Genomic DNA, 14,103 nt, shown 5'->3' with positions numbered 1-14,103 from the left:
AATGCAGACCCTAGGCAAATGATGTCAGATAGGATTTAATAGGGTGTGGGCTGCAGGAGAAGGGAAAAAAAATCACAACAAGGTCTAGAGCGTGGCTTTCAGCAGATCTTCCAAGACTGGTTCCCTCAGTCAGGTACTAGAGAAACGGACCAAATACAAATTGCTGGCGAAACTCTTAAGTCTGGCAGCATCTATGGAGAGAAAGCAGAGCTCACCTTTTGCATCTACTGACCCTTCTTCAGACCTCACTTCAGAGGAAAGGTCACTAAACTCAAAACTTTCTCTCCACAGACTCTGCCAGACCCGCTGAAACTCTCCAGCAATTTCTGTTTTTGTTTCAGATTTCCAGCAACCACAGTTCTACATTTTACTTTACTGGAGGTAGGGCTGCAGGGAACTCCATGACATTAATTAGGCTAATATTTGCAATTATGTAAACAAAAACTTAGAACGACAAGGTGAATCTATCAGATACTACCAATTTGATCAGATCTTGATAGCAAATTGAATAATATTCAATGAATATCAGACAAAGTGTTATGAACAGAACAAATCCCATCAAAACATAGTAAGAAGATAGCCCTAGACCCCAACTTTTTTTATTTTTAAAAGGGAAATGTAAGGTGTTGTATTCCAAGTGCAATTTGATTGGTTAAACTACCAGGCTTGAGGCAAAACACACTTTGTTCTGAGACTATAATTAAAATACAGACAAAAGAATAAACTTAAAATAAAAACTGGAAATCAATTGGAATACTTAACAAGATAACATATATGTTTGATGATTAGATTAGATTCCCTACAGTGTGGAAACAGGCCCTTCGGCCCAACAAGTCCACACCGACCCGCCGAAGCGTAACCCACCCAGACCCATTCTCCTACATTTACCCCTTCACCTGATACTACGGGCAATTTAGCATGGCCAATTCATCTGACCTGCACATTTTTGGATTGTGGGAGGAAACCGGAGCACCCAGAGGAAACCCACGCAGACACGGGGAGAATGTGCAAACTCTACACAGAGAGTCGCCTGAGGCGGGAATTGAACCCAGGTCTCTGGCGCTGTGAGGCAGCAGTGCTAACCACGGTGCCACCGTGCCGCCCACAAACTACCACTGATTAGCTGTTCCAAGATAGTAACATCCCATAAACACCCTTGGCAGACCCAAATTCAGTAAAATAGATCGTCTCATGTGCAACATTTCTCCAGTCCAGGAAGAACAAACAAAGAGAAGATTCTGTGAGAAAGATACAGCTCAAGTATTTTGCTGAAGCATGGAGAGCTGTATAGCAGCTTCAAAATCTCAACAGTTACTGAAATCTAAAATAAGATCCTGGCTCTTTGGAAGCCTGACCCTACCCCTTCATCGGCGTTTGGGCAGGAGTCAAGCTACCTGACCTGTTGGGCATTTCCAGCACCACTCTAATCTTGCCTCTAATCTCCAGCATCTGCAGTCCTCACTTTCACCTACCCCGTCATGCTGCTTCAATTGTTGCAACTTTAAAAAGATAACAAAGACCTCACAAACTGTTTATTTTATTGGCTTAGAAGAGACAGCTCTGTGCCTTTGTCTCAACCCCTCTATTTTAAAACAAAACCTGGACAAAATACTCCTCCTAAAGCCATGTATCATCACAAAGGTATGATGCAAAACTAGAGAAGTGAAGAGAGTTTAGAAAGGAGCAAGGGATCTTATACAAAAACGAGCTGAAAATGTGTTGCTGGTTAAAGCACAGCAGGTTAGGCAGCATCCAAGGAACAGGAAATTCGACGTTTCGGGCCAGAGCCCTTCATCAGCCCTTTCCTGATAAAGGGCTCTGGCCCGAAACGTCGAATTTCCTGTTCCTTGGATGCTGCCTAACCTGCTGTGCTTTAACCAGCAACACATTTTCAGCTCTGATCTCCAGCATCTGCAGACCTCACTTTTTACTCGAACATCTTATACAAAAAGCAATGGTATATCTAAGAATAGGGACAAGAGGGAAATAGTAATATGAGAATATGGCAGAGAGAAAACCTCAGAAATAATCAACAATTAAGACTAGATGTCACAAAGATAGCAACAACACACAATTAAAGGTTCATAGCAAAGTAAATAAATTAATTGCACACATTGAAGCAAAAAAAAAGAAAAAGAAACTGTAAGCCATGATGGAGACATTCAGGATGACAAGATTTGGGTGTTGAATATTAAGGGGTATACGACATTCAAGAAAAATATGAAGCTAGGTAAAGGTGAAAGGATAGCAATGCTAATCAAGGATGGCATTTGTGAAATAATTAGGCACATCCTTGGCTTAGAGGTTCTGTATGTGTGATCAGTTTGGGTCGAGAAGAAGGAGAATAAGTCACAGTGGGAGGGGTTTATGGGCCCCTAACAATAATCAAATTGTGGAACAAAATATACAAGAAGAAATATTGGGTGCTTTGATACAGATACTGTAATAAACATGGGTGACTTTATATATGAATTGGAAAAAAATCAGCAGTAGTAACATGGATAAAGAATTCACAGAATAATTTCAAGATAGCTTCTTAGAACAGGTTATGATGATTTGGTATTGTGACAGATTAATTGATGACTTCAAAGTTAACCATCCCTAGGTAGCAGTGACCACATGATTAAAATTTTACTTTCGGACTGAAAAAGGGAGAAGATTGGATTTCACAATAACATTTTGATGGGAATCTGGAATTCATAATACAACTGATCAGCCATGTTCTTACTGAATGACTGAGCAAGCTTCTTTATTATATGTTCATGTGATGTCAGTTTGCTTGTCATGCTCCCAGTGCATTGAGAGGCCCACCCATACTGGGATAATAACAGCACCAGTCGGATGTGGCCCCAGGCAGCTTTCTGTCATGAGCTTAAATCAGCCCAGAGGTACAATACAGCAGAGTCCCCATGTGCCACTATCATGCCTAATTAAGTGCCCTCCCTGTCTTCAAACTGATCACTGGAGAAGGCTTAAAATAGCATACTAGATCAATGTTTACGTAAAGATTTATAGCTCGGGTGTCAGGTGCTGTAGTTCTGGGTAAGTTCGCCAAGCTGGGAAGTTGATTTTCAGACATGCAAGGAAATAGGAATCCTGTACCAAACGCTTAAGCACTACCTATGAACAACTGCAATTCTTACATGGATGTCAAAGGAATCAAATATTACCACCCTATGTCAGATCAACAACTCACATCAACAACCCACAAGCCAGAGAAACAGTCACGACAAATTGGTTTTGGGATGATCCAGGTTATGGTTACAGATGCACATAACAGATTACATAGGTACAGACAAGAAACTGTGCAGCAAAAATCGTTAATTTCAAAATCAATCAGAAGTGGACTGTGACAATCAAACAGGCCATCACCATAGGACAGAACAGAACCACATATAGAAAGAGAATGGCACTACAATACAAAATGAGTACGCTAGCCAACAGCAGAGAAGACAACACACAGACACCTGGATAAGAAACCTCTCCAACAGAAACCTTACAGACACAGAAAAAGCGGTACTAGCCAAGGGACTCAAGTATAACCACAGGAATGCAAAAACAACAGACTTCTTAGCTGCAATACAATGTACACTCAGAAGTAACTGACTAAACAAAGAGACACCGCAAACAGTCAGACAAACCAACATACCCTCACTAGCAAAGAAAAGACAAATGAACAACCTCAACACCAAAGAGACAGAAGCCCTAAAAACACTCAAAAACTACAAAAAACATAACCATAGTACTACTGGATAAAGGCAGAATGACAGTCATTCTGAACAAGACCACACATATTCAGAAAGCAGAGAAACCACTTGCAGATACCGACACCTACCTACAGAGGGAGTTTGACCCCATGCTGCAGCTAACTAATACGCTAATGAACACACAAAAAAAACCTACAAAAAAAAGACTAATAACCAGGATTGACCTACAAAGGATGAAACCAAAAAGCAACAACACCCCAAGATTTTACAAAACTACCCAAAGTACACAAACCAGACATACCACCTAGACCCATTGCGGCACTTCCAGGACTCCATCACATAAACTGAAACATCTTATCAGCAGATCCAAACACTCCATACAATCATCACAGGAATTTCTATACATCAAAAACAAACATAGCAATGGTCTCATTTGATGCAATGGTCTCATTTGATGTAATGGCACTGTTCACTTCAACTGACAAAACTCTAGCCAGAGACACAACAGCCAACCTCCTCAACAAGCAGAAGAGAGAACAGTTTCCACACTGTAAGTAATCTAATCTAATCTAATCTAAAAATAACAGGGAATCTCTCAACAAGGCCTGCATACGCAAAGTACTAGACCTGTGCTTGATGACACACTTCACTTCAACAAGCAAATATATGAACAGATCAATGGGACGTCTATGGGCTCAGCCATCTCCGAGCTCATAACAGAAACAGTGTTGCAAAGATTGGAACAAACAGCCCTACCACAAATACAACTCAAAATCTGATTCAGATACATGGACAACACTTTTGTAGTTATTAAGAGAACAATGATCGAGAACACACGTTGGATTATCAACACCATGCTCACAGGGATCAAATTTACGAGAGGAGGAGGAGACCAATAACTAACTCCCATTCCTGGATGGGATTGTAGAAAGAACACAGAACAGTGAATCCAGTACAAGAGTGGACAGAAAAGCCACACACATGGACCAGATCCTGAACTACATAAGCAACTACCTGAATACACAAGAGAAGCTGCATTAGGACCCTGTTCAAAAGGGCTACAATACACTGCAGTACTCCTGACCTACAAAGGGAAGAACACCACCTCTACAGAGTCTTCACCAAGAACAGATTCCCCACAACTTCATCCGCAGATGCCTAGCAAAGTATGACGAGGACATGCCATGACCCAATACACTAGCCACACTGCCTTATATAAAAAATGTTTCGGAACAGCCAGGCTTCTCCGACCACTCAGATTCATGTCAGCCCATAAACCACTAACCATGCTCAGACAATTCGCCAGAACAAAAGACCCTATATCCATCATGTGCAAAACTAACATAATTTACAAGATTCCATGAAAAAACTGCACAAAACACTATATAGGATAAACAGGCAGGCAAGCAATCCACATCGACGAACACCAACTAGCCAGTAAATGCTAGTGTTTAGACCAGCTGTCCAGAGTAGCCATACACACAGATGACCAATGATCACAAATTCAACTGGGACAACACGACTATAGGATAAGGTAACAGAGGGCAGCCAAAGAATTCCTAAAAGTATGGAACTCATCCACTGACTCCATCAACAAGCACATAGATCAAAACCCAACATACCAGTCATTACAACGAACAACCGGAACCAGCAGGAACGGAACCAAATAATTTCCAGAAGAGACAGTACTGCAGCATTTCACAGGCAGATCCAAAGCACTGAGGATGTCACCTTGACAGGAGACGAAAGGTCTGCAAATCAACTTCCCAGGCTCATTGAACATACCCACAACTACAGTGTAGTAGATATTTATTTCTGAATCATTTACTAATATTACAAATTTAATCATTACTCACAATATTCAAGCAACTTTATTACTACTTTATTATCATGACCCCGTAGAAGTAATCTTGGCTATGAATCAAGTTTTCAAGTTAACATCAAGCCAGCATTCACAAATCTAGAATAGATTCCAGTAGAAGCTCATCAAAATTATTTTTCAGGCTAAAATGAAACTTTACATAAATGTTGCCCATCTGTAAAGACTGTGATACAGCTTAGGTATTAGTTAGGATTTGGATGCAGTAAACATAAACATGACCTTTATTTTATAAATGGACTATAAAGATTCAAAATATGACCCATTCAAACATTAGGAAGCAGTCAAGTGTTCATAATATATAGTGTTGTATTACTTTATAAAAATTCTATAGAATTTCCATACCTGTACAGTTTAAGCTCACGTAACGAAATTTTCATGGAGTCAATTACAGGTGGGAGATTAGTGGAACCTTTTTGTTTTACCAATGAGAAACTGTTCTGAATAATGACAAAACCAAAGTCTGCAACAACAACATTTTTTGACACAGGAGATTGAGGTACAACAACAACGGGTGCATTGATGTGAATGTCAAGTTGCATTCTAGTGCTCCGTTCTGCAAGATCCTTCACGCCAGATGCTGCTTGGACAGTTGCCTCTGTGACAGCTTCTCTGGCAGCTTGGAAAATGTTTAAGAATGCCTGAAAAAGTGAGACGCTGTTGTTATAAACAGAAGCTAGGTGCACTGTATTGAAAAAAAAAATCCACAGTAATTCAAGCAAAATGTATGCTGACAATGAAAATAAAAAATTTTTAAACACATGAATGATGCAAATTCTGCACACTTCATGAGTAAATTTAAAATTTCCTCACCAATACTGATGACACAAACTTCTTTACAAAGATGACTTGGATACAGCCAACTGTCAATTGAACACAACTATCAACTACATCCATATTAGAATAGGCTAAACCTTCTGTCGCATCTACATGAGAGATTATTTTGAAGTTGAAGACCTCTTTTCCAGCAATGGAAACAGCCTTTGAAATAAAAAGAAACCTTAATGAAACACCAGGCTATTTTTAAAAATTGCAAAAACAAGCAAATAAAACCTGTTAAATTTTATGTCAATTAAGGAAGATATTACTGCTATACTTGTACAAAGCCAATGTGTACACAGGTACAGTTTTCTCATACCATTTTATGGTAGAGATGATAATCAATGATTAATGACAGATTGAAGCTATAGTAACCTAGCTTCCAGCTATCCCCAATAATGCAGAGGGTGAATAGAAAGATACTGTGTTTTAATACTGATTCATCAGAAATACCTTTTTGTATACTGCATCTTCACTGGAATCCAAAACTACAATATCCTTCAGCTTTGCTGTAACTTCTGATAAATTCTTCCTCAAAGCCACCTCAGCATCAAGACCTATCCAAATATAAATAATGATATTTCACACACACAGAATAATCACAAAAAGCATTGGTACAAATTTGCAAGTCATCCAGAACCCAATCCTACACACCAGCTATGTCCTCCATTTGTTTTATTCTGTCTGGGCTTAAATTTAAATTCTAACCGTTGCCATCTTAAATCAAAAAATAACAAATTTCATTTCAAATGATTCATCTTCCAAATTCCCATTACAGTTGTCCCTTCAAAAGAACGAACAAAATGAATTATATGTGCATCCTTGCAATCTGATGCACCATCTAATCACCCTAGTTTTGTGGAATCAATTTGTTTTCATCTTCCTATAACAAAATCTCACTCAGAAATGTTCTGTTTGGAATGTTTTGTTACAAACTCTGGAAAAAGGCTATCTTTAAATGTTTCAACAAATTCTGTAATCTTTAATAATTAAAAAATAATTCACAGGCAAACTGAATGGTCTTACCACATTTCCCTATGTTATAAAAATTTTGAAGTGCAACAAGAGGGGGTGAGAAGTTGTTAGCTAACAGTTGTTACCATGTTCACTTGCTATGAAACAACTGTAGAGTTATCTGTATTTGGTAAAGCTGACTGCAAAAAACAGTTGACCAGAATACTGGGAAATATATCTCTTTTCAAAGCTCTACTGAGCAATCTTCAATTTATACAGAATCACTTTCCAGACCAATGATCACACAGTTTAACACTTCATACAAATTATAAATCTCTTCCCAAAATTGACCGAGTTGATCTTAATCCATAATTTAATTAATATTCATATTTATTCAACGGTAGCAGCTCGAGACACAAGATTGAGTTCAAGTGTAAGTAAAGCTTTAGTGCACAAATCTCAGCCAACACCTGCGCACAGGATTGAGAAAGCCACTGTTCAAACATGGCATGTGTAATTTATTAGCCGTTATGATGCACGATTCTTTTGCATTCTAATTTGCTGAAGTTTGAATGCAGCTGACAAGAGAATAATGGCATCCAAGACTTCTATAAAGCTGGAGATCAAGTTTACTTCACAACCAATTAGGTTTAGGGAACAGCAGAAACTATCTGAAAAGATTGTTGAATCAGCACAGGTAAATAAAATGGAGATAAATAAAGGAAAGAAGTAAAGAGATGGAAAGAAGTAAAGAGATGGAAAGAACGATTTATTGAGAGTAAAATGGAATGGAAAAGGAAAGAAAAATATCTTAGATTACAAACTAAATTATAACACTAAAGTAAATCCAGATCATCCTTGGAGAAAGTGCATGCCTTTGCTGAATAAGGAAATGGTTAAATTTTCAAGTTGTGCGATTTTAAATTGGACTGTAATTTGAGATTGGTTCCAAGAAAAATCAAAAGTTTTAAAAATTTTGTAGCTTCAAGTTTTGAGCAGGCCTATTTTCAAAGGGTGCCTTGAGTGCACAGCCTCATTAAGAACCAGCTGAAACTGGCACCTCATTTAGAGAGTAAATTAATCCAATCCAGCATAGACTTTCAATAAAGTTGAGGAGTTAACTGGATGAAAAAGCATTTATAGACTTCAAAGTGAAAGTACGTTCTTCAGGTCTTCAGTATTTTGTTTTTGTCTTTTTAAAAATATCTAATTAGATACAAGACTGATATTAGTGCATTAAAAATGGGAAATAATAAAGTGTAAAAACAGCAGAGATATTAGAGCAAGTTTAATTAATAAGTTAATTAAAAATGAAGGAGAAAGTAGATCAGATGGCATGTTGCAGCTGTAACGTGTGGGAACTGCTGAACACCAAGGTGATCCAAGTGTAGCAAATGTTTGCAGCGTGAACAACTAAGGATCCGCATTGAGGAGTTGGAGTCTGAGCTGCAGACATTGTACATCATCAGGGAGAGAGAAGGTTATCGAGACACTTTGTTCCAGGACGCAGTTACACCCTTTAAATTAAAGAGTTCAAACTTAGTCTGTGATGAAGGACAGGAGAATGTGACTGTCGTTGGTTTGAGCATAGGAACTCGAGGGACAGCTCTGTGGAGCCTCAAACCATACAGTCATAGAAATAGCAGTGAGACAAACTGATCACAACACCACATAACAGGGAACCATTCATGGAAGACAAAGAAGTATTAACAGAGATAGGGTAGTGGCAGGAAATTTTGAAGGATATAGCCATAAATGCAGCTATAAGCTTGAGTTGGAAGGCTATATTTCCTGCTTGGTCCCAAAGTTAAAGATATCTCGTTGAGGCTTATGAAGAACTTGGAGTGGATTCAGTTAAAAATCACACAACACCAGGTTATAGTCCAAAGGGTTTATTTGGAAACACTAACTTTCAGAGCGCTGCTCCTTCATCAGGTGATTGTGAAGGTTAAGACCATAAGAGACAGAATCTTTAGCAAAAGATTGCAGTGTCATGCAATTTAAATGATATATTGAATAAAACTGGATTGTTGTTCAAGCTTTCATCTTTTAGAATGGATTGCAAGCTTCCGTTCATTAATATGTAAACCCCAGCACTTCTTTTAAGTCTCCTTCTCAAAATAACCCAAGGTTTTAAAACAAAACGTGTGAGGTTTGAGCCTGTCTGTATCCCAATTTTTAGTCAAACTGGTTCTATTTCCAAAGTAGGATTTATAAAACATGATATGGATTAATTGCCTGCTGATTTTGTGTCTTTTGAGCAAAATAAAATATATCCGCAAATGCAAATTCACCCCATAGACTTACATTTGTGTCAATGTGAGTGTGTCCATAAGAGAGCGTTGCATGCTTGGTACAGTGCGTGTGCAAGTGTGACAGAGCATAAGCCTTGAGAGGGTGTGTGCATGCATGAGAGACGGGGTCTGTGCGAGTGTGAGAGTATGTATGTATGTGAGTAAGAGCGAGTGTATAGTATAGTGGGGTCACCGGTAGTGTCACAGGAACCCGTTTTGGGGCCATTCTCACGGGTACCAAACTTGGTTATCAGCCTCTGCTCAGCCACTCTGCGTTGTCGCCTATCCCGAAGTCTTCCTTGGAGGATGGTCACCTGAAGATCCAAGGCCAAACATCCCTGACGCTGAAGTGTTCCCTTATCTGCAGAGAACATCCCTGCCTGGCTATTGTTGAGCAGTGACCATTCATCTGTTGTCGTAGTATCTGCTTGGTCTCGCCAATGTACCATGCCTCGTGGCATCCTTACCTGCAGAGATAGAGAATGTTGGCCGAGTCATATGAGTACCTGCTGAGTACACGGTGGGTGGTGTCGCCACAGGTAATGGTAGTATCCATGTCGCCACTCTGACATATCTTGCAGTGGTTGACATAACAGGGTTGTACGGTGTTGTGGTCGATGGCGTCCTGAAGGCTAGGCGGTTTGCTGCAAACAATCGTCTGTTTAAGATTTGGCCGTTGTTTAAAGGCAAGAAGTGGAGTCGCAAGGAAGATCTTGGTGAGATGCTCATCCTCATTGATGTGTTGCAGGCTGCACAGAACATGGCATAGTTTTTTGGTGTCCGGGAAGTACTGGACAACCAAGGGTACACTATCAGTTATAACCAGTGTCAGTGTCCTGAGGAGGTCATCATGGTTTCTCACTGCGGGACGTTGGAACCGTCAATCGTTGAGTTGAGCATTGTACCCTGTTCTTATGAGGGCATCCTTGAGCACCTTCAGGTGTCTGTCATGTTCCTCCTCATCTGAAAAGGTCCTGTGTATGCATTGGGCTTGTCTGTGGGGGATGGCTGTTTTAATATGTTTAGGTGGAAACTAGGGAAGTGAGCATTGTGAGCTTATCTGTGAATTTGCGGTAGAGTGAGGTACTGAAGTGCCCATCCTTGATGGAGATGCATGTGTCCAAGAATGAGACAGATACTAAAGAGTAGTCCATGGTTAGTCTGATGGTGGGTTGAAATATATGTCTATAGTGTGAATTTATATTTGCAGATACATTCCATTTCGCTCAAAAAATGCACAATCTTCAGGCAGTCAATACATGTAATATTTTGTAAATTCCACTTTTGAATCAATAAACTTGTTGGACTATAACTTGGTGTTGTGTGATTTCAACTTTGCCCACCCCAGTCCAGCACTGGCTCCTGCACATCTTGGAGTGGAAAGGTAGACTTTAGGTTGTTGTCATTCATTTTAATACTAATGACAAGGGTCTGCTGAAAGATTCTGAACAGTGAGGAACTAAACTAAAATGCAGAACCTCCAAGGTAATACTGACAGGATTACTACCTGAACCATGGCTGAATGGGCATCATGCATGTAAAGGAATTAAATATGTGGCTGAAAGGTTGGAGTAGAAGGAATGGGTTTCGGTTCATGGGGCACTTCCATCAGTACTCAATTAGGAGGTAGCTGTTCCATTTGGACAGCCTTCACTTTAACTGTACTGGGACCAATGAACTGGCAAATTGAATAGCTAGAACTATTGTCAGGGCTTTAATCTAACTGGGGCTGGGATATAAGAGGTTTGGCAGAAACTTTAGACTTGCAAATCAAAAGAATTTGGCACCATTGCAGGGCAACTATTTTGACAGTCATACCCAAAATGGAACAGAAAGGAGCAGAGTTTATGCACATTAAAAAAAGCAACATAGGGACAAAGGGGGAACAACGTAATAAGGCAAAATTAATGGGATTTAGATTACAATGCGCATAGTATTTGGAAAAACATAGATTAATTAGTGGCACAAACATAAGTTAACAGTAATGATCTTATAGCCATTATGAAAATGGTTATGAAAAGATCAAAGTTGGGGTATGTGACCTTCCAAAAGCACAAGTAGTAAGGAAAGGCTAGTAGCGTGACCATTTTTTAAAACATGAGATGGAATTAGTATATTAGTAAGAAATTATCTTGGATGTAGAATCAAGGGAAAGACAACACTTGTAAAGCCGCCCCCAAATAACAGTAGCTGTTCTATAGGACACAGAGGACAAAAACCCAGAAGATAACAAGGCTATGTAAATAAAAGGCAGCACATTAATCTTTGATGGCTTTAATCTTCGTATATATTGGGAAAAATCAAATTGGCAGAGGTAGTCACAATGCAGTAATCAAAGAGCATTCAGAATAGCTTCCTAGAACAATGTGTTGTCTGTAGGAATCAGGTTATTTTGCATCTGATAATTAGACTACTTACAGTGTGGAAACAGGCCCTTCGGCCCAACAAGTCCACACCGACCCGCCGAAGCACAACCCACCCATACCCCTACATTTACCCATTACCTAACACTATGGGCAATTTAGCATGGCCAATTCACCTGGCCCACACATCTTTGGACTGTGGGAGGAAACCGGAGCACCCGGAGAAAACCCACACAGACACGGGGAGAACGTGCAAACTCCACACAGTCAGTCGCCCGAGTCGGGAATTGAACCCGGGTCTCAGGTGCTGTGAGGCAGCAGTGCTAACCACTGTGCCACCGTGCCGCCCATAATGTGCAAAGAAACTGGTCTAATAAATTTTGTCAGAATGAAAGATTCCTGAAGGAACAGCAGCTATACCATGGTACAATTTAGCATCTGTTTGAGGGTGCATAATGTAGGTTGGTCACAAGTGTACTGAATTTAAATAAGGGCTAAATACATGGAAATGAATATAGAATTAGCTGGAACCAAGTGAAAAAAAGAGTTTAGCAGTAAAAATAGTTAAGGAACAGTGGCAGACTTCTATTTAAAAAAAGACACAAAGCAACAGTATGTCCTAATGAGAACAAAAGATTCCATGAGAGGGATAAACCAATCATCGTTAACCAGTTAAGAATAGTATCAACTTGAAAAAGAAATCATGGAATGTGCTGAAGATTAGTGGCAAATCAGGGAATTGGGCAAGTTTTAAGAGTCAACAAAAGATGATCAAAATTTACTAAAGAGGGAAAAAATAAACTGAGGGAAAAATTGTATATAACAAAGCACAATAACTTTTTTAAATATATAAAATGGAAGAGAAGAACAACAGTGAACAGGTCTTTTAGAGATTGAGGCTGGGAAATAATAATTTGAAGCTAGAAAAATGGCAGAAATGTTGATTCCTGCTTTCAATTTATATATTTGGGTTTCTTTGGGTTGGTGATGCCACTCCTGTGGTGATGTCATTTCCTGTTCTTTTTCTCAGGGGTGGTAGATGGGGTCTAACTCGATATGTTTGTTGATAGAGTTCCGATTGGAATGCCATGCTTCTAGAAATTCTCGTGTGTGTCTCTGTTTGGCTTGCCCTAGGATGGATGTGTTATCCCAGTCGAAGTGGTGTCCTTCCTTATCTGTATGGAAGGATACTAGTGAGAGAGGGTCATGTCGTTTTGTGGCTTGTTGATGTTCATGTATCCTAGTGGCTAGTTTTTTGCTTGTTTGTCCAATGTAGTGTTTGTTGCGATCCTTGCACTGTATTTTGTAAATGACATTAGTTTTGCTTGTTGTCTGTACAGGGTCTTTCAAATTCATTAGCTGCTGTTCTGGCTCCTGTATCTAAAGGAGGACATACAGGTGGTGCAGAGGAGGTCTAAAAGAATGATTCTCGAGATGAAGGATCACATGATGAGTTGTTGAGGACTCTGGGTCCGTACTTGTTGGGAGCTTAAAAGGATGAGTGGGGTCTCACTGAAACTTACAGAATACCGAAAGGCCTGGATAGAGTGGACATGGTGAAGATGTTTCCAGTAGTGAGAGAGACTTGGACCCAAGCGCACATAGTTTGAGTGAGGCGATGACCCTTAAAACTGAGAAAAGGAGGAATTTCTTCAGTCAGAGGATGGTGGATTTGTGGAACTCATTGCCACAGAAAGCTGTGAAGGCCAAGTCATTGTGTGTATTTAAGACAGAGATAGTTAAGTTCTTGATTAGTCTGGGGATCAAAGATGAAGGGGAGAAGGGAGGAAAACAGTATTGAGAAATATGTTCTCAAATGGCATAGCAGACTCGAAGGGCTGAATAGTCTAATTCTACTCTTACATCTTATGGTCTAAATACAATAAATATCACTAGAGGAAAATTACTTGGGAAACAAATGGGGCTAGAAACCAGGAAGTTCTCTGGACCTGATGGAATACATCCTAGGATATTAAAAGAAGTAGCTGCAAAGACAGCAAATGCGCAGGTAGTGATCTTCCCAAATTTTAAGCATTATCAGAATGTCAAAGACAATTGGAAAACTACCAATGTAACCACTTATTCAA

The 14,103-nt window shown here is 39.6% G+C and overlaps 1 protein-coding gene across 3 annotated transcripts in view; it reads right to left on the bottom strand.

The window, feature by feature from the left end:
- The window catches only part of vps13a (vacuolar protein sorting 13 homolog A), a 410,927-nt gene that overhangs the window by 220,175 nt on the left and 176,649 nt on the right, over positions 1 to 14,103 (bottom strand). For all 3 annotated transcript variants that reach the window (XM_060837965.1, XM_060837981.1, XM_060837974.1), the window contains exons 31-33: positions 6,859 to 6,962; positions 6,400 to 6,567; positions 5,932 to 6,227 (exon numbers count right to left, since the gene is read on the bottom strand). In XM_060837965.1, the coding sequence (XP_060693948.1) occupies positions 5,932 to 6,227; positions 6,400 to 6,567; positions 6,859 to 6,962 (568 nt within the window). The remainder of the gene's footprint in view (positions 1 to 5,931; positions 6,228 to 6,399; positions 6,568 to 6,858; positions 6,963 to 14,103) is intronic.

This window comes from Hemiscyllium ocellatum, chromosome 2 (assembly GCF_020745735.1).
Source record: "Hemiscyllium ocellatum isolate sHemOce1 chromosome 2, sHemOce1.pat.X.cur, whole genome shotgun sequence".
Lineage (NCBI taxonomy): Eukaryota > Metazoa > Chordata > Chondrichthyes > Orectolobiformes > Hemiscylliidae > Hemiscyllium > Hemiscyllium ocellatum.
This window is presented reverse-complemented; position numbering and strand designations above follow the sequence as displayed.